General features: G+C 48.2%; 1 protein-coding gene across 1 annotated transcript in view; it reads left to right on the top strand.

The window, feature by feature from the left end:
• Positions 1-22,904, top strand: part of LOC121555043 (FHF complex subunit HOOK interacting protein 1B-like) — a 32,286-nt gene extending 9,382 nt beyond the window's left edge. Inside the window, exons 4-11 of the mRNA XM_041868818.2 lie at positions 9,400-9,645; positions 9,875-10,042; positions 10,665-10,744; positions 10,865-11,034; positions 17,521-18,936; positions 19,438-19,616; positions 20,310-20,472; positions 21,613-22,904. Of these exons, the coding sequence (XP_041724752.2) occupies positions 9,400-9,645; positions 9,875-10,042; positions 10,665-10,744; positions 10,865-11,034; positions 17,521-18,936; positions 19,438-19,616; positions 20,310-20,472; positions 21,613-21,917 (2,727 nt within the window). The 3' untranslated portion in view covers positions 21,918-22,904. The remainder of the gene's footprint in view (positions 1-9,399; positions 9,646-9,874; positions 10,043-10,664; positions 10,745-10,864; positions 11,035-17,520; positions 18,937-19,437; positions 19,617-20,309; positions 20,473-21,612) is intronic.
• The last annotated feature ends 329 nt before the right edge of the window (positions 22,905-23,233 follow it).

Below are 23,233 nucleotides of genomic sequence, written 5' to 3'. Positions count from 1 at the left end.
AGGTGTTGATAGCAGCTGGCTGACTCATGTAACGTTAGCAGGCTAGTAGGGATAACGTTAGCAGTTGGTAGAGCATGGCGCTTGCAACGCCAGGGTTGTGGGTTCGTTTCCCACGGGGGGCCAGTATATAAAAATGTATGCACTCACTAACTGTAAGTGGCTGCTAAATGTCTAAAATGTAAATGTAAAATGTTAGCAGGCTAATTGGCTAGCAACCTTGCAAGTTGATTTGTAACAATACAGTTGAAGTCGGAAGTTTACATACACCTTAGCCAAATACATTTAAACTCAGTTTTTCACAATTCCTGACATTTAGTCCTAGTAAAAATTCCCTGTTTTAGGTCAGTTAGGATCACCACCTTATTTTAAGAATGTGAAATGTCAGAATAATAGTAGAGTGATTTATTTCAGCTTTTATTTCTTTCATCATATTCCCATATTCCCAGTGGGTCAGAAGTTTACATACACTCAATTAGTATTTGGTAACATTCCCTTTAAATTGTTTAACTTGGGTCAAACGTTTCGGGTAGCCTTCCACAAGCTTCACACAATAAATTGGGTGAATTTTAGCCCATTCCTCCTGACAGAGCTGGTGTAACTGAGTCAGGTTTGTAGGCCTCCTTGCTCACACACGCTTTTTCAGTTCTGCCCACACATTTTCTATAGGATTGAGGTCAGGGCTTTGTGATGGCCACTCCAATACCTTGACTTTGTTGTCCTTAAGCCATTTTTCCACAACTTTGGAAGTATGCTTGGGGTCATTGTCCATTTGGAAGACCCATTTGCGACCAAGCTTTAACTTCCTGACTGATGTCTTCATATATTGCTTCAATATATCCACATAATTTTCCTTCCTCATGATGCCATCTATTTTGTGAAGTGCACCAGTCCCTCCTGCAGCAAAGCACCCCCACAGCATGATGCTGCCACCCTCGTGCTTCACGGTTGGGATGGTGTTCTTCGGCTTTCAAGCCTGCCCCTTTTTCCTCCAAACATAACGATGGTCATTAAGGCCAAACAGTTCTATTTTTCTTTCATCAGACCAGAGGACATTTCTCAAAAGTATGATCTTTGTCCCCATGTGCAGTTGCAAACCGTAGTCTGGCTTTTTTATGGCGGTTTTGGAGCAGTGGCTTCTTCCTTGCTGAGCGGCCTTTCAGGTTATGTCGATGTAGGACTTGTTTTACTGTGCATAAAGATACTTTTTTACCTGTTTCCTCCAGCATCTTCACATGGTCCTTTGCTGTTATTCTGGGATTGATTTGCACTTTTCGCACCAAAGTACGTTCATCTCTAGGAGACAGAACACGTCTCCTTCCTGAGCGGTATGACGGCAGCGTGGTCCCATGGTGTTTATACTTGTGCGTACTATTGTTTGTACAATGAACGTGGTACCTTCAGGCGTTTGGAAATTGCTCCCAAGGATGAACCAGACCTGTGGAGGTCTACAATAATTTTTCTGAGGTCTTGGTTGATTTTTTTTTATTTTCCCATGATGTCAAGCAAAGAGGCACTGAGTTTGAAGGTAGGCCTTGAAATGCATCCACAGGTACACCGCCAATTGACTCAAATGATGTCAATTAGCCTATCAGAAGCTTCTAAAGGCATGACATGCTCTCTCTAATTCTCTCGTTCTCTCTTTCTCTCTGAGAACCTGAGCCCTAGGACCATACGTCAGGACTACCGGGCATGATGACACCTTGCTGTCCCCAGTCCGCCTGGCCTTGCTGCTATTCCAGTTTCAACTGTTCTGCCTGCGGCTACGAAACCCCCTACCTGTCCCAGACCTGCTGTTTTCAACTCTAAATGATCGGCTATGAAAAGCCAACTGAGAGACCTGAGCCCTAGGACCATTCGTCGGGACTACCGGCCGTGGTGACTCCCTTTGCTGTCCCCAGTCCGCCTGGCCTTGCTGCTATTCCAGTTTAAACTGTTCTGCCTGCGGTTATGGAACCCCTACCTGTCCCAGACCTGCTGTTTTAAACTCTAATGATCGGCTAGAAAAGCCAACTGAGATTTATTCCTGATTATTATTTGACCATGCTTGTCACTTATGAACATTTTTGAACATCTTGGCATGGTTCTGTTATAATCTCCACCCGGCACAGCCAGAAGAGGACTGGCCACCCTCATAGCCTGGTTCCTCTCTAGGTTTCTTCCTGGGTTTTTGCCTTTCTAGGGAGTTTTTCCTAGCCACCGTGCTTCTACACCTGCATTACTAGCTGTTTGGGGTTTTAGGCTGGGTTTCTGTACAGCACTTCGAGATATTAGCTGATGTAAGAAGGGCTATATAAAATAAAATTGATTGATTGATTGATGACATGATTTTCTGGAATTTTCCAAGCTGTTTAAAGGCACAGTCAACTTAGTGTATGTAAACCTCTGACCCACTGGAATTGTGATAGTGAATTATAAGTGAAATAATCTGTCTGTAAACAATTGTTGGAAAAATGACTCCTAACCGACTTGCTAAAACTGTCGTTTGTTAACAAGACATTTGTGGAGTGGTTGAAAAATGAGTTTTAATGACTCCAACCTAAATGTATGTAATCTTCTGACTTCAACTGTAAATAAATTCATAGTTTTTGCTTATAAATTGGCAGATTATATATATTTTTAAACCAGTAGTCATGAGTAGTGTTGTCACGATACCAGAATTTAGTCTTCGTACCGATACCAGGTTTAGTGTCACGATACTTGATACCAAAACGATACCACGGCAAGAAAATAAGGCTTATTTGCCAGTCACAGAATGGAACTTGATCCAGACAGATCTTTTTGAGTTCAATATCATTTCATTTTAAATGTTAGATTTTTGAATGGATTCATTTAATGAATAAATTATAACGTCATACAATCAATTTGACTTAGTTTTCTTACCAGTCTAACTACATAACATAATGGTAATAATTTATTTGAATGGTAAATCTGTATTGATAAAACTGGCCTAAGCCTATTCAATAGGAGTGTGTACATGCATTGATTTATTGAACTTGTTTTGGCTAATGTTTTCATCTGAGGCTACAGATGGAATAACAATATGTTTCCCTTCCATTTGGGACATTTTATTGTACTTATCAACAACATTTGCATAGAAGAAGCAATCTCTTTTATAAAAGTATGCGCAGTCTCTTTTAAGACCCATGATGTCATTTACACACAGTCAGTTTGAGGCTAGAGCAAAGATGATCTTGACTGATAGTATGTATAAGCTGGAAGTAGAGGCCTAAGCATTGTTGTTCACTAGTTTACTCCAAGTAGGGAAAGGGTGGCGGGGTTGGAAAGTAATAAAGGGGAATATATATATATTTTTGTGTGTGTGTGTATCCTCTGTAGCTCAATTGGTAGAGCATGGTGCTTGTAACGCCAGGGTAGTGGGTTCGATCCCCGGGACCACCCCTACGTAAAAAGTTATGCACACATGACTAAGTCGCTTTGGATAAAAGCGTCTGCTAAATGGCTTATTTATTTATTTATTTATATATATATATATATATATATATATATATATATATATATATATATATATATATATATATATATATATATATATTATAAAAATGATCTTGACTGGGAGAGACGTGAGGCTGGGGAGACTAAGTGATTGAACGATTTTAGTGACAATAACCTTTAATCAGCAATATTTTGTTACCTCAAACAAGGTACTAGGGTAGTGAAGTGATGTTGGCTTCAGCTGTAAGCTAGCAAGGAAAGTTGGCCTACAAAGCTGGACTCAAACATTTTTTCTTCTTGCATTGTAGTGTTCTAGCCTGTGCTGGACATAGTTTTGGGAACAGTAATGAACCGTTTCAACATTTTCTACATGCCGTGTTGCATTATTCAGTTGTGTTGACTTGTGTGCAGCATGAGCGGTGATGCAGGCCAGACTCCCAGGTTCCTCATGGCAGGCTAGAGCTAGTAATGAGTGGGTGGGGCAGGCACGGCGCTCTCGCGCTGTGAGGGGACATTGACTCTGTATCAGCAGAGCCGATCAGGAGACGATGTGAGACACATTTGACAGAAGTACTGAAAGTAACATATTCTAGTACCGAAACGTTTTCCATGTTCTAAGTATCGGAAAAAGTACAGAAGTTTTGGTTTACCATGCAACACTACTCATGAGTGCAAGCGATTTGGTTTAATTTGAAGTTCTGTTGGAGTTTACATTTATAGGTCCCGCATATTACATCACTCCCTGGGAAAACATTTTACGACATGACTTCGGCATTGTTCTGAATTTTTATTTTTATTTATTTTTATTTAAAAACTCGAAAAATTGAAAAGTGAGGTAACTTTGCATTGGGACTTTTTATGCGTATACTAATGCAAATCCATATGTTACATGTGGTTACATTTATGCTACCTACCCTTTAAAGAAGACTAGATTTAGATTACTGACGTGTATTCACTTGTCTACCTTACTGGTGTTTGTCTGTTCGGCTTACCATGTAGCGACTGGCTAGGGTTAGCGGTGTAATGACTGGCTAGGGTTAGCGGTGTAGCAACTGGCTAGGGTTAGCGGTGTAGCGACTGGCTAGGGTTAGCGGTGTAATGACTGGCTAGGGTTAGCGGTGTAGCGACTGGCTAGGGTTAGCGGTGTAGCGACTGGCTAGGGTTAGCGGTGTAGCGACTGGCTAGGGTTAGCGGTGTAGCGACTGGCTAGGGTTAGCGGTGTAGCGACTGGCTAGGGTTGGCTGTGTAGCGACTGGCTAGGGTTGGCTGTGTAGCGACTGGCTAGGGTTGGCTGTGTAGCGACTGGCTAGGGTTGGCTGTGTCTGTGCTGCACTGCTGTTTAATGCTGTCTGTGTCTGTACTGCTCAGTCTGTTTGTAGTATCCTCTCTTCCCTGTACCTCTCCTCTTCTCCTCTGCTGTACTGTGTAGAGGTACTCTCCTATGATGGAATAATGGATGAGCTTCAGTCTGACCTACTTAACAGAGAGGATCAGCAGAGCTGTGGACGGGGAGAGGGCTGTAGACCAGGGGGGAGAGGGCTGTAGACCAGGGGGGGAGAGGGCTGTAGACCAGGGGGAGAGGGCTGTAGACCAGGGGGAGAGGGCTGTAGACCAGGGGGAGAGGGCTGTAGACCAGGGGGAGAGGGCTGTAGACCAGGGGGAGAGGGCTGTAGACCAGGGGGAGAGGGCTGTAGACCAGGGGGAGAGGGCTGTAGACCAGGGGGGAGAGGGCTGTAGACCAGGGGGGGAGAGGGCTGTAGACCAGGGGGGAGAGGGCTGTAGACCAGGGGGGAGAGGGCTGTAGACCAGGGGGAGAGGGCTGTAGACCAGGGGGAGAGGGCTGTAGACCAGGGGGGAGAGGGCTGTAGACCGGGGGAGAGGGGCTGTAGACCGGGGGAGAGAGGGCTGTAGACCGGGGGGGGAGAGGGCTGTAGACCGGGGGGGGAGAGGGCTGTAGACCGGGGGGAGAGGGCTGTAGACCGGGGGAGAGGGCTGTAGACCGGGGGGAGAGGGCTGTAGACCGGGGGAGAGGGCTGTAGACCGGGGGGAGAGGGCTGTAGACCGGGGGGAGAGGGCTGTAGACCGGGGGGGGAGAGGGCTGTAGACCAGGGGGGGAGAGGGCTGTAGACCGGGGGGAGAGGGCTGTAGACCAGGGGGGGAGAGGGCTGTAGACCAACAGACAATCTTTAAACAGTCCTCTTTGACACCTACCCTTGTCTTCCTGCTCATGAATCAGCTCAAACAAGACTGACTCTCTGCTCTGATTTTCTCCGCCCTGCCACCTTACTGTCAACCCCAGCTATATAGCCTAGTTTGCGATGACAAAGTTAAACAAAATACTTTTGTCTTTGCTGTTTGTCTGAGACCTTCCCATGGTGTGTGGTTAGTTTACCCAGGGTGCATTTCAGACTTAACCACCAGTCAGGCTCTTGCGTAACACCCAATCCACAAGGTCAATGAGGGGAAGTAGACAGACCAATCCATTGGCTCCCTGTACTCCCCTCTCCCAGATTCCTCTCTGAACCGTTGGATTGAGCTTGTCTGTCTGTCCGACGCCCCCATGCTCTGTTACTGAATGATAACATGGGAGACCTCTGACCCTGTGTTTTAGCTTGACCTCTGACCCTGTTTTAGCTTGAATAGATACAAAGCAGAACCTCTTCATTCTGTGTTTTCTCCTCTTCCAGTCTCCTGCTGCAGAGGTAGCCAGCTACAGGCCAGTCTTGTGCTGCAGTGGTAGCCAGCTACAGGCCAGTCTCGTGCTGCAGTGGTAGCCAGCTACAGGCCAGTCTCGTGCTGCAGTGGTAGCCAGCTACAGGCCAGTCTCGTGCTGCAGTGGTAGCCAGCTACAGGCCAGTCTCGTGCTGCAGTGGTAGCCAGCTACAGGCCAGTCTCGTGCTGCAGTGGTAGCCAGCTACAGGCCAGTCTCGTGCTGCAGTGGTAGCCAGCTACAGGCCAGTCTCGTGCTGCAGTGGTAGCCAGCTACAGGCCAGTCTCGTGCTGCAGTGGTAGCCAGCTACAGGCCAGTCTCGTGCTGCAGTGGTAGCCAGCTACAGGCCAGTCTCGTGCTGCAGTGGTAGCCAGCTACAGGCCAGTCTCGTGCTGCAGTGGTAGCCAGCTATAGGCCAGTCTCCTGCTGCAGTGGTAGCCAGCTCCAGGCCAGTCCAGGCTGTGTTGTTGGTGTAACAGACTGACAGCTCTGAGAGAGAGAGAGGTCTGACCACATGGCCTGCTGTGCAGAGACCTGGCTGCTCTCTCAGATGTGGTGTGGCTCTGCTCTGGGCAGCAGATCTGGGCTGGATGGACGCTGTGTCTTGACTCTGCCTCTTGGCTGTCCTCCCCAACTCTGTGCCAATGAACTCATGGATGAGCTTGCATAAGAGGGAGATGTTGTGCATGTGTGAGATCATGATCCCTTACCCCAGAACAGGCCAGCTCCAGTTGAGGCTGGCGTAATGAAGGTGCAGATGTCAGGCTATAAATACCAGGGGTTTAGCTCCCACTGCAGATCAGAGTGTGCAGCACTGTGCAGATCAGAGTGTGCAGCACTGTGCAGATCAGAGTGTGCAGCACTGTGCAGATCAGAGTGTGCAGCCAAGTCTCTGTATTTGTTGGGGGTATTTTTTTAGGATCCCCATTTAGCTGTTGGAAAAAAACAGCAGCTACTCTTCCTGGGGTCCACACAAAACATGAAACATGACATAATACAGAACATTGACAGATAAGAACAGCTCAAGGACAGAACTAAAAAGACAGACGTGGCCAACACATCAATACATACACACAAACTCTCTAGGTCAGATAGAGGAGAGGCCTTGTGCTGTGAGGTGTTGCTTTATCTGTTTTTTGAAACCAGGTTTGCTGTTTATTTGAGCAATATGAGATGGAATGGAGTTCCATGCAATAATGGCTCTATATAATACTGTACGCTTTCTTGAATTTATTCTGTATTTGGGAACTGTGAAAAGACCCCTGGTGGCACGTCTGGTGGGGGAAGTGTGTGTACGTGTGTCAGGGCTGTGAAAAGACCCCTGGTGGCATGTCTGGTGGGGGAAGTGTGTGTGTGTGTCAGGGCTGTGAAAAGACCCCTGGTGGCACGTCTGGTGGGGGAAGTGTGTGTGTGTGTGTGTGTAAGTTGACTATGCAAACAATTTGGGATTTTCAACACATGAATGTTTCTTATAAAAAGAAGTGATGCAGTCAGTCTCTCCTCAACTCTTAGCCAAGAGAGACTGGCATGCATAGTATTAATATTATCCCTCTGATTACAATGAAGAGCAAGATGTGCTGCTCTGTTTTGGGCCAGCTGCAGCTTAACTAGGTCTTTCCTTGCAGCACTGGACCACACGACTTGACAATAATCAAGATTAGACAAAACTAGAGCCTGCAGAACTTGCTTTTTGGAGTGTGGTGTCAAATGCAGAGCATCTCTTTATTACGGACTGACCTCTACGCCAAGTAATTTAGTCTCCTCAACTTGTTCAACAGCCACACCATTCATTACCAGATTCAGCTGAGGTCTAGAACTTAGGGAGTGATTTGGACCAAATACAATGCTCTTAGTTTTAGATGTTCAGGACCAGTTTATTACTGGCCACCCATTCCAAAACAGACTGCAACTCTTAAGGGTTTCAGTAACTTCATTAGCTGTGGTTGCTGATGCGTATATGGTTTAATCATCAGCATACATGGACACATGCTTTGTTTAATGCCAGTGGCAGGTCATTGGTAAAAATAGGAAAGAGTAGAGGGCCTTGAGAGCTGCCCTTCGGTACACCACACTTTACATGTTTGACATTAGAGAAGCTTCCATTAAAGAAAACCCTTTGAGTTCTATTAGATAGCTCTGAATCCACAATATGGCAGATGTTGAAAAGCCATAACGCATACTTTTTTCCAACAGGTTATGGTCAATAACATCAACGGCTGCACTGAAATCTAACAGTACAGCTCCCACAATCTTCTCATTATCAATTTCTTTCAACCAATCATCAGTCATTTGTGTCAGTGCAGTACATGTTGAGTGCCCTTCTCTATAAGCATGCTGAAAGTCTTGTGAATTTGTTTACAGAAAAATTGCATTGTATTTGGAATTTAAAATTGTTTTTCTTGAGTGGATGGTCGGGGGGCCCAGAACATCATTATAAATAATTTGTATGCTACAAATTGACCCGCAAGAAGCCCAAGCAGATATAATTGAGTAAAACCTAATCAATTCAAACCTTACATTTATATACGATCACATCTCTCTACTATGCGTGGGAATACTTGGGAACAGATTTCCAAAATTAAAATCACTTGGAGCTGATTTCCTGGTGTTTTTATAGTCTTTTTATAGTCAAGTTTGAATTGATTAGGTTTTACTCAAATATATCTGCTTGGGCTTCTTGCGGGTCAATTTGCAGCATACAAATTATTTAAAATTATGTGTGTGTGTATGTATATATATATATATATGTGTGTGTGTGTATGTATGTATGTATGTATATGTATATATATATATATATATATATCTATCATTTTTTTTTCTCTTGAAAACCTTGGGGGGCCAAATATAATATTTATGATATTTTTGCTCACAAAACTTGGGGGGCCAAAGTCCACAAGACTGTCTGTTGGCTAGCTGCTCTCCAAGGGGCTGTGGCGTTATTAAACCAGTCCGGCATGACCAGAGACAGTTTTTCCAGATGAAACGGTGAACATATTTGCCTTTAGAGACTGTCCTGAGACCTGTTTTTCCAGAGCATGTGTATATCTCCCAGAAATGTCATCTTCCTCCGTCCCTTATTTGATCAGAACTGTTAGTATTTCCCCCTGAATGTTTGTTTGTGCTGCCGACATGCCTGCTTTCCCTTATTTTGACACATATACAGCCTTGTCAAAATGAATCTTTCACCTCCTTTTTAATTCAGTCCTAAACATCCACTGACCTCTTCCCACCCCCAGGTGCTGGCCACAGGCCTGAGTGCTCTCTACTCCTCCCTGCCGAGGAAGATCGAGGTACGGGGCGATGACTGGCACGCTCTGCGGAGGGAGGACTGGATGGGCGTTTCCTCTCTGGTGCTCTTCATGAACTCTCTGGAGTTCTGTAATGCTGTCATTCAGGTGTCACACCCTCTGGTGCGCAGCCAGCTGGTCGACTACGTACACAACGGCTTCCTGGTCCCTGTCATGGGACCCGCCCTACACAAGGTAGGGGGGGGACTCTCTGATTGGCTAGCCTGAGCGTCACTCTCGCTGGTTGATTGATTGATAGAATTGATTAGATAATTAAAAGTAGGAGCTACTAGGCTGCTCCAGCCGGCGACGACGCTCAGTATTCAAAATGTGATGTTATTACTCTTCTCTTTTAAAACATGTCGTTTTGGCTGCCAACATCCAAATTATTTTTTTAATATTTACCCTCCCTCCCTCTTTCCAGTCATCTGTAGATGAGATGATAGCCAGTACAGCCTACCTGGATCTGTTCCTGCGCAGCATCACGGAAACGGCTCTCCTTAAAACCTTCCTGCGCTTCATCCTCATGCATCGCCATGACAACGACACCATCCTGGACACGTTGCTAACGCGCATCAGCAGCAACTCAAGGGTCAGTGCTATAGTATTGAGGGGGGTGGGTGTACAGTACTAAGGCTCCTCTGGGAGGGAGAGGGAGAATTTTACATTTTAGTCATTTAGCAGACAATCTTATCTAAAGCGACTTACAGTTAGTGTCATCAAAAGGCAGCTGGGTGAGACAACCGCATACAATATCGGCTGTAGTAAGTAAAATGAATTTTAAAAAGTTCATGTAGGAAATGGGGCCCGAACGCAGATATATATATTGCAAGCACGTATTTTGGCTTCCGTCCTGTGACTGGTTCTCTCTCTACCCTGCAGCTCATGTTGTTCTGGTGTCTGTGTCTGTTCCACAGCTGTGTATGGTGTCTCTACCTGTGGCTGCTAATGTTCTGGTGTCTGTGTCTGTCCCACAGCTGTGTATGGTGTCTCTACCTGTGGCTGCTAATGTTCTGGTGTCTGTGTCTGTTCCACAGCTCTGTATGGTGTCTCTACCTGTGGCTGCTAATGTTCTGGTGTCTGTGTCTGTTCCACAGCTGTGTATGGTGTCTCAACCTGTGGCTAATGTTCTGGTGTCTGTGTCTGTTCCACAGCTCTGTATGGTGTCTCTACCTGTGGCTGCTAATGTTCTGGTGTCTGTGTCTGTTCCACAGCTGTGTATGGTGTCTTTGAGCCTATTCAAGACTCTGCTCTCTCTCAACTGTGAAGACCTCATGTTGCAGCTCGTTCTCAGGTAGAAGCTGTTACATTCTCATTAGTAGCAGTATAGTAACAGTGTATTGTTGTCCTACAGCAAATTAAAATTACATTAAATCTATTATTATTATTATTATTATTATTATTATTATGACAGGTATCTGCTGCCCTGTACCCATGTGATGTTGAGTCAGAGGCGTGCCGTCAGGGAGACAGATCTCTATGGTAAATCAGCTGACAAGTTCCTGTCCCTCATCCCAGACTGCTGCCGCCTTAGCACACTGCCCTCTGCTGAGCAGGAGGAAGAACCCGCCCTTTGGGGGAAAGGTAACTGACGGACAGGCCACTAACCATGGTTTCTACTGATCATTTCACTCATTCAGTCTTATCCAGAGCAACCTACAATGTACCTTTTCAATACACAATACAAGCATACATTTGTTTTGTGTAAACCGTGGTGTTGTGTTAAAGATTTGGACAGAGTTGACCTTCAGTTTTAACTATAAGTGCACATTATAAAGTATTATGGAGATTGGGTTTTGATCAATGTTTCAAATATATACACTGAACAAAAATATAAACGCAACATGTAAAGTTGTTTTTAGAGAATTTGGCAGTACGTCCAACCGGCCTCACAACCGCAGAACAAGTGTAACCAAACCAGCCCAGTACTGCCACATCCAGCTGCTTCACCGTCTGAGGTGGGGTGCTGAGGAGTATTTCTATCTGTAATAAAGCCCTTTTCTGGGGAAAAACTCATTCTGATTGGCTGGGCCTGGCTCCCCAGTGGGTGGGCGGGCCTGGCTCCCCAGTGGGCGGGCCTGGCTCCCCAGTGGGCGGGCCTGGCTCCCCAGTGGGCGGGCCTGGCTCCCCAGTGGCTGGGCCTGGCTCCCCAGTGGCTGGGCCTGGCTCCCCAGTGGGCGGGCCTGGCTCCCCAGTGGCTGGGCCTGGCTCCCCAGTGGCTGGGCCTGGCTCCCCAGTGGCTGGGCCTGGCTCCCCAGTGGCTGGGCCTGGCTCCCCAGTGGCTGGGCCTGGCTCCCCAGTGGGCGGGCCTGGCTCCCCAGTGGCTGGGCCTGGCTCCCCAGTGGCTGGGCCTGGCTCCCCAGTGGCTGGGCCTGGCTCCCCAGTGGCTGGGCCTGGCTCCCCAGTGGCTGGGCCTGGCTCCCCAGTGGCTGGGCCTGGCTCCCCAGTGGGTGGGCCTATGCCCTTCAAGGCCCACCCATGGCTGCTCCCCTGCCCAGTCATGTGAAATCCATAGATTAGGGCCTAATGAATTTATTTATATTGGCTGATTTCCTTATATGAACTCAGTTAAATCTTGGAAAGTGTTGCATGTTGCGTTGATATTTTTGTTCAGTATAAGTAGTGATTCACAAACAAAAGATGTGTTGTGCAAATATAGAATGTAACTTTTCAAGGGAAACTTTGGGATTTTGGCAATGAGGCCCTTTCTCTACTTCCCCAGTCAGATCATCTTGTGGAAACCATTTTCATTACTCTGCATGCAGATTGAAAGAAGTTTCTAACTAACACAAGTGGTCAAATATGTTTTTGTGAATGTGACAACATTTGTGACTCCACAGATTACATTTGTAAGTTGCGTTTTACAGATCAGTTTGTGCCGATTTAAGATACAGAATCCAGATTAGGACATCCTCAGTTTTCATAAAAATATGAGAAATGGGTACACTCAGCAGCCAGTTTATTAGGTACACCCATCTAGTACCGGGTTGGACCATCCTGTAGCCATGAAGGGATGCACCTGGTCAGCAACAATGTTTTAGATACGCTGTGGCGTTTAAACGTTGCTCAATTGGTATCAAGGGACTTAACGTGTGCCAGCAAAACATTACACCACCATTACACCACCACCACCAGCCGGTACCGTTGAAACCAAGCAGGATTGGGCCATGGACTCATGCCGCTTATGCCAAATCCTGACTCTGCCATCAGCATGACGCAACAGGAACTGTGATTCGTCGAACCAGGCAATGTTTTTCCACTCCTCAATTGTCCAGTGTTGGTGATTGCGTGCCCACTGGAGACTCTTCTTAGCTGATAGGAGTAGAACCCGGTGTTTTCGTCTGCTGCAATAGCCCATCCATGACAATGATCGACGAGATGCCGTTCTGCACACAACTGTTGTACTGCGCTGTTATTTGCCTGTTTGTGGCCCGCCTGTTAGCTTGCACCATTCTTGCCGTTCTCCTTTTGACCTCTGTCATCAACAAGCTGTTTTTTGCAGTTGACTGGAAGTTTCTTTGTTTTGTTTGTCGCACCGTTCTCGTTAAACCCTAGACAAGTCCAAGAAGCCGGACGTTTCTGAGATACTGGAACCGGCGATCATACCACGTTCAAAGTTGCTTAAGGTCACTAGTGTTGCCCATTCTAAAGTGACTCACTGTCGGTAGGAGCTAACCATTTTCGTGAAGGGGCTGGTGTGTCTAATTAACTGGCCATTTGAGTGTGTATCACAATTACTTTTAGAAACGGATCTGTTTGGTATCTTAGCTTCCTTTCCTAGCTTAATTTCCTCCTTTCTTAGCTTTCTTTCCTTGATCCCTTTCCTTCGTTTCCTCCCCTCCTTTACTTATCTCTTTCCTTTCTTCCTATCCAAGCTTCCTTTCCTCCATCCCTTGCTCCCTTTCCTCCATCCCTTGCTCCCTTTCCTTCCCTGACTTCCTCTCCTCCTTTCCTAGCTTCCTTTCCTCCATCCCTTGCTCCCTTTTCTCCATCCCCTGCTCCCTTTCCTTCCCTGACTTCCTCTCCTCCTTCCCTAGCTTCCTTTCCTCCATCCCTTGCTCCCTTTCCTCCATCCCTTGCTCCCTTTCCTTCCCTTACTTCCTCTCCTCCTTTCCTAGCTTCCTTTCCTCCATCCCTTGCTCCCTTTCCTCCATCCCTTGCTCCCTTTCCTTCCCTGACTTCCTCTCCTCCTTTCCTAGCTTCCTTTCCTCCATCCCTTGCTCCCTTTCCTCCATCCCTTGCTCCCTTTCCTTCCCTGACTTCCTCTCCTCCTTTCCTAGCTTCCTTATCTCCGATCCTTGATCCCTTTCCTTCTTTTCGTCCACTCCTTTCCCTAGCTCTCTTTCCTTCTATCCTTTCCTTTCCTCCTTTTCATGCTCCCTTTACTTCCCTAGTTCCCTTCCCTCTCCCCCTTTTCTAGACCCCTCTCCCCCTTTTCTAGTGTTATTTCCTTATTCCCTTTATTTCCTAACTTGTTTTCTTATTGTTTCCTTTCCTAGCTACCTTGTCTCCTATCCTTTCCTAGCTACTTTTCCTTGGTTTTACCCATCTTCCATTCCTCCTTTCCTAGCTTCCTTTCCTCTCCTCCTTTCCTAGCTTCCTTTCCTCTTTTCCTAGCTTCCTTTCCTCTCCTTTTCTAGATTCATTTTCTTTCTTCCTTCCTTTCCTCCCCTCCTTTCCTAGCTCCCTTTCCTTCTATCCTTTCCTAGCTTCCTTTCCTTGCTCTTTCCTTCCCTAGCTTCCTTTCCTTGCTTCCTTTCCTCTCCTCCTTTCCTATATACTTTTATTCCTTTCCTCCTTTCTTTCCTAGATCCCTTTCCTCCTTTCCCAGCTTCCTTTCCTCACTACTGCAGTAGTGACTTTGGGCATTCTACACTAGTGCTACTATTAGTCATTATAAAAATGTGAGCTGATGCGTCTGCTTGGCACTCAGCATTAAGAAGATGGATTGTGGGTAAGGCCTTACGACAGATTAGCGTTCTGTCTAGGGTGTGTACTTGTACATCAAGCTGCCTCACGCTACAGAATCAGGAGATTGGCTCCTCCCCCTAAATCCGTTCTGGCCCTCATTTCCCTGCAATTCTACACATTTCACATTTCATTTTCTCATGTGGCAGAGAGAAAATTTTGCAGTTTTTATAGTTTGTCATTCTAATCTGCACATTTTGCCATGAGGCTGAGTTTTTATTTGTAGCTAATTTCCTGTAATTCTACATATTTACTGGGGGGGTGCGTGCTGGCTGGCCATCTGGAGGGGGGGGCTGGCTGGCTGGAGGGGGGGGCTTGCTGGCTATCTGGAGGGGAGGGGAGGGGGGGGCTTGTTGGCTATCTGGAGGGGGCAAGCAAAAAATAAATCCCATAAAATAATTGTGGGCAAGCTTTAGAAATCATCCTCATCACACCCTGGATACAAAGGATCATGGGTGCACTAAACGTATTATCACTGCCCTCACTTCATGAGCAAAGACAACCTGTCCCTGTTCAAGTCCCCCTTCAGAGACCAGTGACCTGCCTGCCAAGGACCGGCGTAAGGCAGGTCACCCGTAGTACACACACGCTCTATTACCTCACACACACACACGCTCTCTATTACCTCACACACACACGCGCTCTCTATTACCTCACACACACACACGCTCTCTATTACCTCACACACACACGCTCTCTATTACCTCACACACACACGCTCTCTATTACCTCACACACACACGCTCTCTATTACCTCACACACACACGCTCTCTATTACCTCACACACACACGCTCTCTATTACCTCACACACACGCTCTCTATTACCTCACACACACGCTCTCTATTACCTCACACACACACGCTCTCTATTACCTCACACACGCGCTCTCTATTACCTCACACACGCGCTCTCTATTACCTCACACACACACGCGCTCTCTATTACCTCACACACACACGCTCTCTATTACCTCACACACACACACGCTCTCTATTACCTCACACACACACACTCTCTATTACCTCACACACACGCTCTCTATTACCTCACACACACGCTCTCTATTACCTCACACACACGCTCTCTATTACCTCACACACACGCTCTCTATTACCTCACACACACACGCTCTCTATTATCTCACACACACACGCTCTCTATTATCTCACACACACACGCTCTCTATTACCTCACACACACACGCTCTCTATTACCTCACACACACACGCTCTCTATTACCTCACACACGCGCTCTCTATTACCTCACACACGCGCTCTCTATTACCTCACACACGCGCTCTCTATTACCTCACACACGCGCTCTCTATTACCTCACACACACGCGCTCTCTATTACCTCACACACAGCGCTCTCTATTACCTGACACACACGCGCTCTCTATTACCTCACACACCGCGCTCTCTATTACCTCACACACACGCTCTCTATTACCTCACACACACGCTCTCTATTACCTCACACACACGCTCTCTATTACCTCACACACACGCTCTCTATTACCTCACACACACGCTCTCTATTACCTCACACACACGCTCTCTATTACCTCACACACACGCTCTCTATTACCTCACACACACGCTCTCTATTACCTCACACACACACGCGCTTTCTATTACCTCACACACACGCGCTCTCTATTACCTCACACACACGCTCTCTCTATTACCTCACACACACGCTCTCTATTACCTCACACACACGCTCTCTATTACCTCACACACACACGCTCTCTATTACCTCACACACACACGCTCTCTATTACCTCACACACACACGCTCTCTATTACCTCACACACGCGCTCTCTATTACCTCACACACACGCGCTCTCTATTACCTCACACACACGCGCTCTCTATTACCTCACACACACGCGCTCTCTATTACCTCACACACACGCGCTCTCTATTACCTCACACACACGCGCTCTCTATTACCTCACACACACGCGCTCTCTATTACCTCACACACACGCGCTCTCTATTACCTCACACACACGCTCTCTATTACCTCACACACACACGCTCTCTATTACCTCACACACACACACGCTCTCTATTACCTCACACACACACACACGCTCTCTATTACCTCACACACACACACGCTCTCTATTACCTCACACACACACACACGCTCTCTATTACCTCACACACACACACACGCTCTCTATTACCTCACACACACACACGCTCTCTATTACCTCACACACACACACACGCTCTCTATTACCTCACACACACACACACACGCTCTCTATTACCTCACACACACACACACACGCTCTCTATTACCTCACACACACACACACGCTCTCTATTACCTCACACACACACACACGCTCTCTATTACCTCACACACACGCTCTCTATTACCTCACTTTGTGTTTGAGTGTCCACTTATTCTCCTAAGGTAAATGTGAAATGTGTTTTGCTTGTATTTTAACTTGAATGTTTTATTGCCCCTTCAATGCATTATCCATGTACAGAATGTATGAGGTTGTCACATTTTGCTGAGTCATCACTTGCGATTTGACTATAATGCAATATGCAAATATGTCTAAAGCATATTAGAAAACACTCCACACACCAAAGCATATTACACCAGAATCCCATTCTGAATGATGTCTCTGCACTCAATAAAAAAAAATAATATATATATATATATATATATATATATATATATATATATATATATATATATATATATATATATATATATATATATTCCCCCAGCAAGCGCCCCCTCTCCAGATAGCCAGCAAGCGCTTTTTTGCCAATTATGAATGTTATTCAGTGCATTTCTATGGGCTATTTTAGTAAAGGCCAAATTCAATATTTTATGAAATTATATAAAAATATAAAATAATAATAATACCTAAAGGGTTCCTAAAATTCAAAATAAAACTATATTTTTAGACAGATTTTTGTTTAAAAGTTGCATTGTATATTTGCACAACACCTTTTGTTTGTGACTCACTACTTAGATTTATATCTAAATGTTTTAAATACCAATGACTGACGTTCCCCCCGTCTGGCTGTCTGTCTGTCTGCCTGTCTGTCTCCCCCTGTCTGTAGTCCTGAACAGTCCCAGCTCAGAGTCTCCAGTACACCACAAACCCAGCACTCCGTCCCGCTTGGCCCTCTTCATGCGCCAGCAGAGCACTGGGGGAGGGCCCTCGTCCCCCACAGAGACGATCCCCTCGTCGCCTGGCGCCGGCCCCAACACCCCCCTGTCCCCAGACAGCCCCATGCACCCCGTCCCAGAGGGGCTGGACTGGGAGTCTGGGTACCTGGAGTACCTCAGGGACGCCCGTAGGGGGGTAGAGCTGTGCTCCTGGGCCTGCCGGAACTGGTCAGCCCCCTACGACGGCGAGGACCCCTCACCCAACACTGCCCCTCTACCGCCCCCCACCTCCAACCCCTCCCTGGCCTTGTTCCCAGAGCACTTCTCATTCCAGCAGGGAGGAGGAGGTGGAAATGGAGGAGGTATTAACTCCCCCGGCCAGCAGAGGGCAGCGGTGGTGGCAGCAGCGCGGTCAGAGTGGAGCAGTACAGAGAGGGACAGTGGAGAGTGGGACGTCACCATCGGTAAGAACAGCTGTATCAGCCTCACACCCCGCACCAAGAAACGCAGCCTGCAGAGAGAGGAGGTCCCCCTCCCCAAACCTCTCCTTCTCCCTCCTGATTCTGCCCCCTCCGCTGACCCCCACCTCCACTCCGCCCCCACCAAGGGCCCTCAGCAGGCCGTCTTCAACGGGACGTCGTTGGGGGGGCAGGGGGACGGGTGTATGGACAGCCAGGATGGAGGGATGAAGGTTAAGAAGGTGAAGAGAGAATTGGGTGAGCAGCGGCACCCTGCTGGGGGGGACTCTAGTCAGAATGGGGGCGTGGGTGCCTGCCCTACCCAGGCCCCTACCCCTGCCCAGGGCTTCTACAGTGAAGGGAATGGGAGTGGGGCTGCGGAAAGCTCCCGAGGTCTTCCACCACAGAAACAGAGTCCCGCCCAGCATCAGCCTGCTCCACTGCCTTCAGAACCCCATACCAACTCCTCCAACGACAGGCTTACTCCCCACGCAGCAGCACCCGGCCCTGGATCGGGACCTCCAGATGCAATGCTCTCTAACCAGTCAGAAGCAGTGGAGCGGCTGATCTCTGAGCTCCTGGATGGGGCTGGGCCGGGGGAGGGGGGGCAGCAGGGGCCTGGGGACTCCAACGGCCAGGGCATCAGCATCGAGGCCTTCACCCAGGAGCTCCGGGAGCTGGAGGAGAGGGTGAGGGAGAGGAGCAGAGGGGCGGGGCTTCTCAGACAGCTGGAGGAGACCACCAGAGACCCCCACTCAGAGGAACCACCGCCGCCCCCCTCGCCCCTGGACGCTGACCTGGTGGGGAGCGGGGTAGGGGCTGGAGCAGAGCCCAAGGGAGAGGGGTCAGCTGTGGGGGTGTTCAGCCCTGCCAGGCCTCTAGGACAGTCATCCTCTCAGCCCTACACAGGTGAGAAAGACCACCAGAGAGCTGAATGGTTTTGTTTGTTAGTCTATTAGATGTTGTCTACTGTTCGCTTATGTGTGTTAAGATGTCAGTTCTCAGATATTGAATAGGTGTTTGATGTTGGAGGAGTTTGCTCGAGGTTGGATGCTGCTCCATTATTTTACTTTTGTTGGTTTTATGTTTTCTTTTTGTTGACTTGCTCTTTTGATGTTTGACGTTGGATGGTGTTGCACAGTGCAAAGGAAATAATTATTGACTGTTGCTTCCTTTGATATTTAGTGTTGCCTGTTTTTTTTTCTTGTTGGATCTTGCCTTCCATTAGTGTGCATATGCACCCTTCCTCCCTCCATTCTCACATTCTCGCTCCCCTCTCTCTTCCTCGCTCTCCCTCTTTTTCTCTCCCAGGGACTTCAGATTTAAATGAGCTGTTAGCTAAATCTGGTGCAACGTATCACTTCTCACTTCTGATATCTCTCTCCCTCTCTCTGGCTCCCTCTCCCACAGGTCCGTTTATGGTGGTTCTGTTTGCCAAGCTGGAGAACATGCTCCAGAACTCTCTGTATGTGAACATCCTGCTGACAGGGATTCTGGGCCAGCTTGCTTGCTACCCTCAGCCCCTGCTCCGATCCTTCCTCCTCAACACCAACATGGTGTTCCAGCCCAGCGTCAAATCTCTCATACAGGTAGGAAGGATCACTATGTTCCCTAACTCTAACCCAGCGTCAAATCTCTCACACAGGTAGGAAGGATCACTATGTTCCCTAACTCTAACCCAGCGTCAAATCTCTCACACAGGTAGGAAGGATCACTATGTTCCCTAACTCTAACCCTAACTCTCCCCATGCCTCCTCTCTCTCTCTCTCTCTCTCTCTCTCTCTCCCCCCCATTCCTCCTCTCTCTCTCTCTCTCTCTCCCCCCATTCCTCTCTCTCTCTCTCTCTCTCCCCCCCATTCCTCCTCTCTCTCTCTCTCTCTCCCCCCCATTCCTCCTCTCTCTCTCTCTCTCTCCCCCATGCCTCCTCTCTCTCTCTCTCTCTCCCATGCCTCCTCTCTCTCTCTCTCTCTCTCTCTCTCTCATGCCTCCTCTCTCTCTCTCTCCCTCCCTCCCATGCCTTCTCTCTCTCTCTCTCTCTCTCTCTCTCTCTCTCTCTCTCTCTCTCCTCTCTCTCTCCTCTCTCTCCTCTCTCTCCTCTCTCTCCTCTCTCTCCTCTCTCTCCTCTCTCTCCTCTCTCTCCTCTCTCTCTCTCTCTCTCCTCTCTCTCCTCTCTCTCCTCTCTCTCCTCTCTCTCCTCTCTCTCCTCTCTCTCCTCTCTCTCCTCTCTGTCTGTCTCTCTGTCTCTCTCTCTCTCTCTGCCATGCCTCTTCTCCCTCCCTCAGGTTCTGGGCTCAGTGAAGAACCGCATCGAGATGTTTGCTGCGTCCCATGAGGACTTCCCTGCCATGCTGAAGAAAGCCCAGCGCTACCTGGCTGCCAGGGGAAAGGTGGACTGGGCCGACTCACCCATGGGGGTGCCCACCCTGCGACGCTCTGATTCCCTGGGTGGGTGAGGGGGGAACATACAGCCTGTAGGAGTCCATGGGAGTGCTAGAGAGAATGAATAATGCAGAGAGGCTGTGTTGGAGTTGATTGGGTCAAATCTGGCCAGCTGTTCTGTTTACATTTTTTTGTCATTTTAGCAGACGCTCTTATCCAGAGCGACTTGCAGTTAGTGAGTGCATACATTTTTCAACCCTGTTCCCAGGGTTACTGAAAGGGACTGGGGACAGGGTAGGCAGCAGGAGAGCTGATTACATCTTATAAAGACACACATCTCCTCACCAGGGGGAATCGGGCTCAGACTGGCCTCTGTGAAACCATGTCTGTATTTGCATCTGTCAGAAATGTCTGTAGTGAGGCGTGATAACGGACCCGGGTTCGATCCCAGGCTCTGTCGCAGCCGGCCGTGACCGGGAGACCCATGAGGCGGCGCACAATTGGCCCAGCGTTATAATAATATAATAAGCCATTTAGCAGACGCTTTTATCCAAAGCGACTTACAGTCATGTGCGCATACATTTTTTACGTATGGGTGGTCCCGGGGATCGAACCCACTACCCTGGCGTTACAATAGCCATGCTCTACCAATTGAGCTACAGAGGACCAACTGATCCAACAGAGACAGTGGATAGGACAGGTAGGTAGACTGTCCGGGTTAGGGGAGGGTTTGGCCGGCCGGCCGGGATTTCCTTGTCCCATCGCACTCTAGCGACTCCTTGTGGCGGGCCGGGCGCCAGTTGGACGTTGTTTCCTCTGAGACATTGGTGCGGCTGGCTTCCGGGCTAAGCGAGCAGTGTGGCTTGGCAGGGTCGTGTTTCGGAGGACATATGGCTCTCGACCTTCGCATCTCCTGTGTCTGTAGGAGTTGCAGCGATGGGACAAGACTGTAACTACCAATCGGCTATCATTAAATTGGGGAGAAAACGGGGTCAAAATAAATAAAATAATAAATAATGTTATTTACTTATCTGTTGTGTCAGTCTACCTGTCCTATCCACTGTCTGTCTGTTGTCAGTCTACCTGTCCTATCCACTGTCTGTCTGTTGTCAGTCTACCTGTCCTATCCACTGTCTATCTGTTGGGTCAGTCTACCTGTCCTATCCTAACCACATGCTGTGCTGTGTGTCTCTGTCTCTTCTCCAGTGAAGAGCCGGAAACCCTCGCTAGGCGACCTGATCCTTCGCCACACCAACAGCCCCACGCGGGCACGCCACGCCGCCCAGCTCGCCCTGGCCCACGTACGAGACGGCGGCCAATCGCTGCACAGCGCCCTGTTCCGGGGCGGGGCAGGGGCGTCGGGGCTGGAGAAGCAGGCGGAGGCTCTGAGGGTGAAGAACGCCGTCTACTGCGCCGTCATCTTCTCCGAGTTCCTCAAGGAGCTGGCCGCTCTGGCCCAGGAGCACGCCGTCTCCGTGCCCTTCCTCCAGAGCCACGACACTGAGGAGTGACATTTTAAAAGGTTGCAACCCAATTTTCAACCCTCCTCCCAGAAGAGTGGACTTGCACACACTCCCTGTCATGGATTGAAAAGCATTGGATTGGTGTAAGCATTGTCTGGAGGGAGTTCCTTTCCACCCGTTGTTAAAATATATTGTACACGAGGTCTGGGGCCTGTATCCACAAAGCGTCCTGAGTAGAAGAGCTGATCTAGCGTCAATTTTGACTTTTAGATCAATAATGAACAAGATTGTATGGATAGATTCTAGATCAGCACTCCTGCACCGAGAGGCTTTCACCCTGACCTCATGGTGCAGCTACCATTTACCCCCGTCTGCCTGCAGGGGGCAGAGTGGACCACTGACTGGGCTGAGCGCTGCGGTGAAGAGACGAGAGAGGGAGAGGGGGGGGGGACACGGTTCATTCGGACAATGAGAAAACAAGAAGGGAATTTCAGTTTTTGTATGGAAAAAGTATATATGAAATGTTATGATACTGTGCATATCATGTATATAATATTTATGTGGATATATATATATTATACACACTAAATGTCAGTAGATCTGGAGAGTGGTCTGTAGTGTACATACCATGCCATAGCAGGGTGGCAGCATAGAGCATTCATACATTCGTACATGGTGCTGAGTCACCTCTTTCCACTCTCCCCTCTCTAGTGAATGATGCTCATCAGACTTTTTCAAAGGAGAACAAGGTTAAAGCTTCCGTCTTTTTAGAAAATCTGACAAAAAGACCCACAACTTTTGATTTTCTCCGTTCGGTACAGAATTTGCAGAGCGCTGAAACTGGTTAGTAAACTCTGCTACTCAGCTCTGACCGTCTCGACTGTATAGTTGTGATATTATTATAATTGTGGACACAACAGGAAGGGAACCGGCCAATGGGCTCAGCATCTCAAGAAGACACCTTTTTTGTTTTTAAATGCGTCACCTCAGCTTGGGAGATTTAACAGAGGGAGAGAAGGAGAGATGGGGGAGGGAGAGAAGGAGAGATGGGGGAGGGAGAGAAGGAGAGATGGGGGAAGGAGGGAAGGAGAGATGGGGGAGGGAGGGAAGGAGAGATGGGGGAGGGAGGGAAGGAGAGATGGGGGAGGGAGGGAAGGAGAGATGGGGGAGGGAGGGAAGGAGAGATGGGGGGAAGGAGGGAAGGAGAGATGGGGGAGGGAGGGAAGGAGAGATGGGGGAGGGAGGGAAGGAGAGATGGGGGAGGGAGGGAAGGAGAGATGGGGGAGGGAGGGAAGGAGAGATGGGGGAGGGAGGGAAGGAGAGATGGGGGGGGGAGGGAAGGAGAGATGGGGGGAGGGAGGGAA

The sequence above is a fragment of the Coregonus clupeaformis genome, chromosome 40, assembly GCF_020615455.1.
Source record: "Coregonus clupeaformis isolate EN_2021a chromosome 40, ASM2061545v1, whole genome shotgun sequence".
NCBI classification, from domain to species: Eukaryota; Metazoa; Chordata; class Actinopteri; order Salmoniformes; family Salmonidae; genus Coregonus; species Coregonus clupeaformis.
This window is presented reverse-complemented; position numbering and strand designations above follow the sequence as displayed.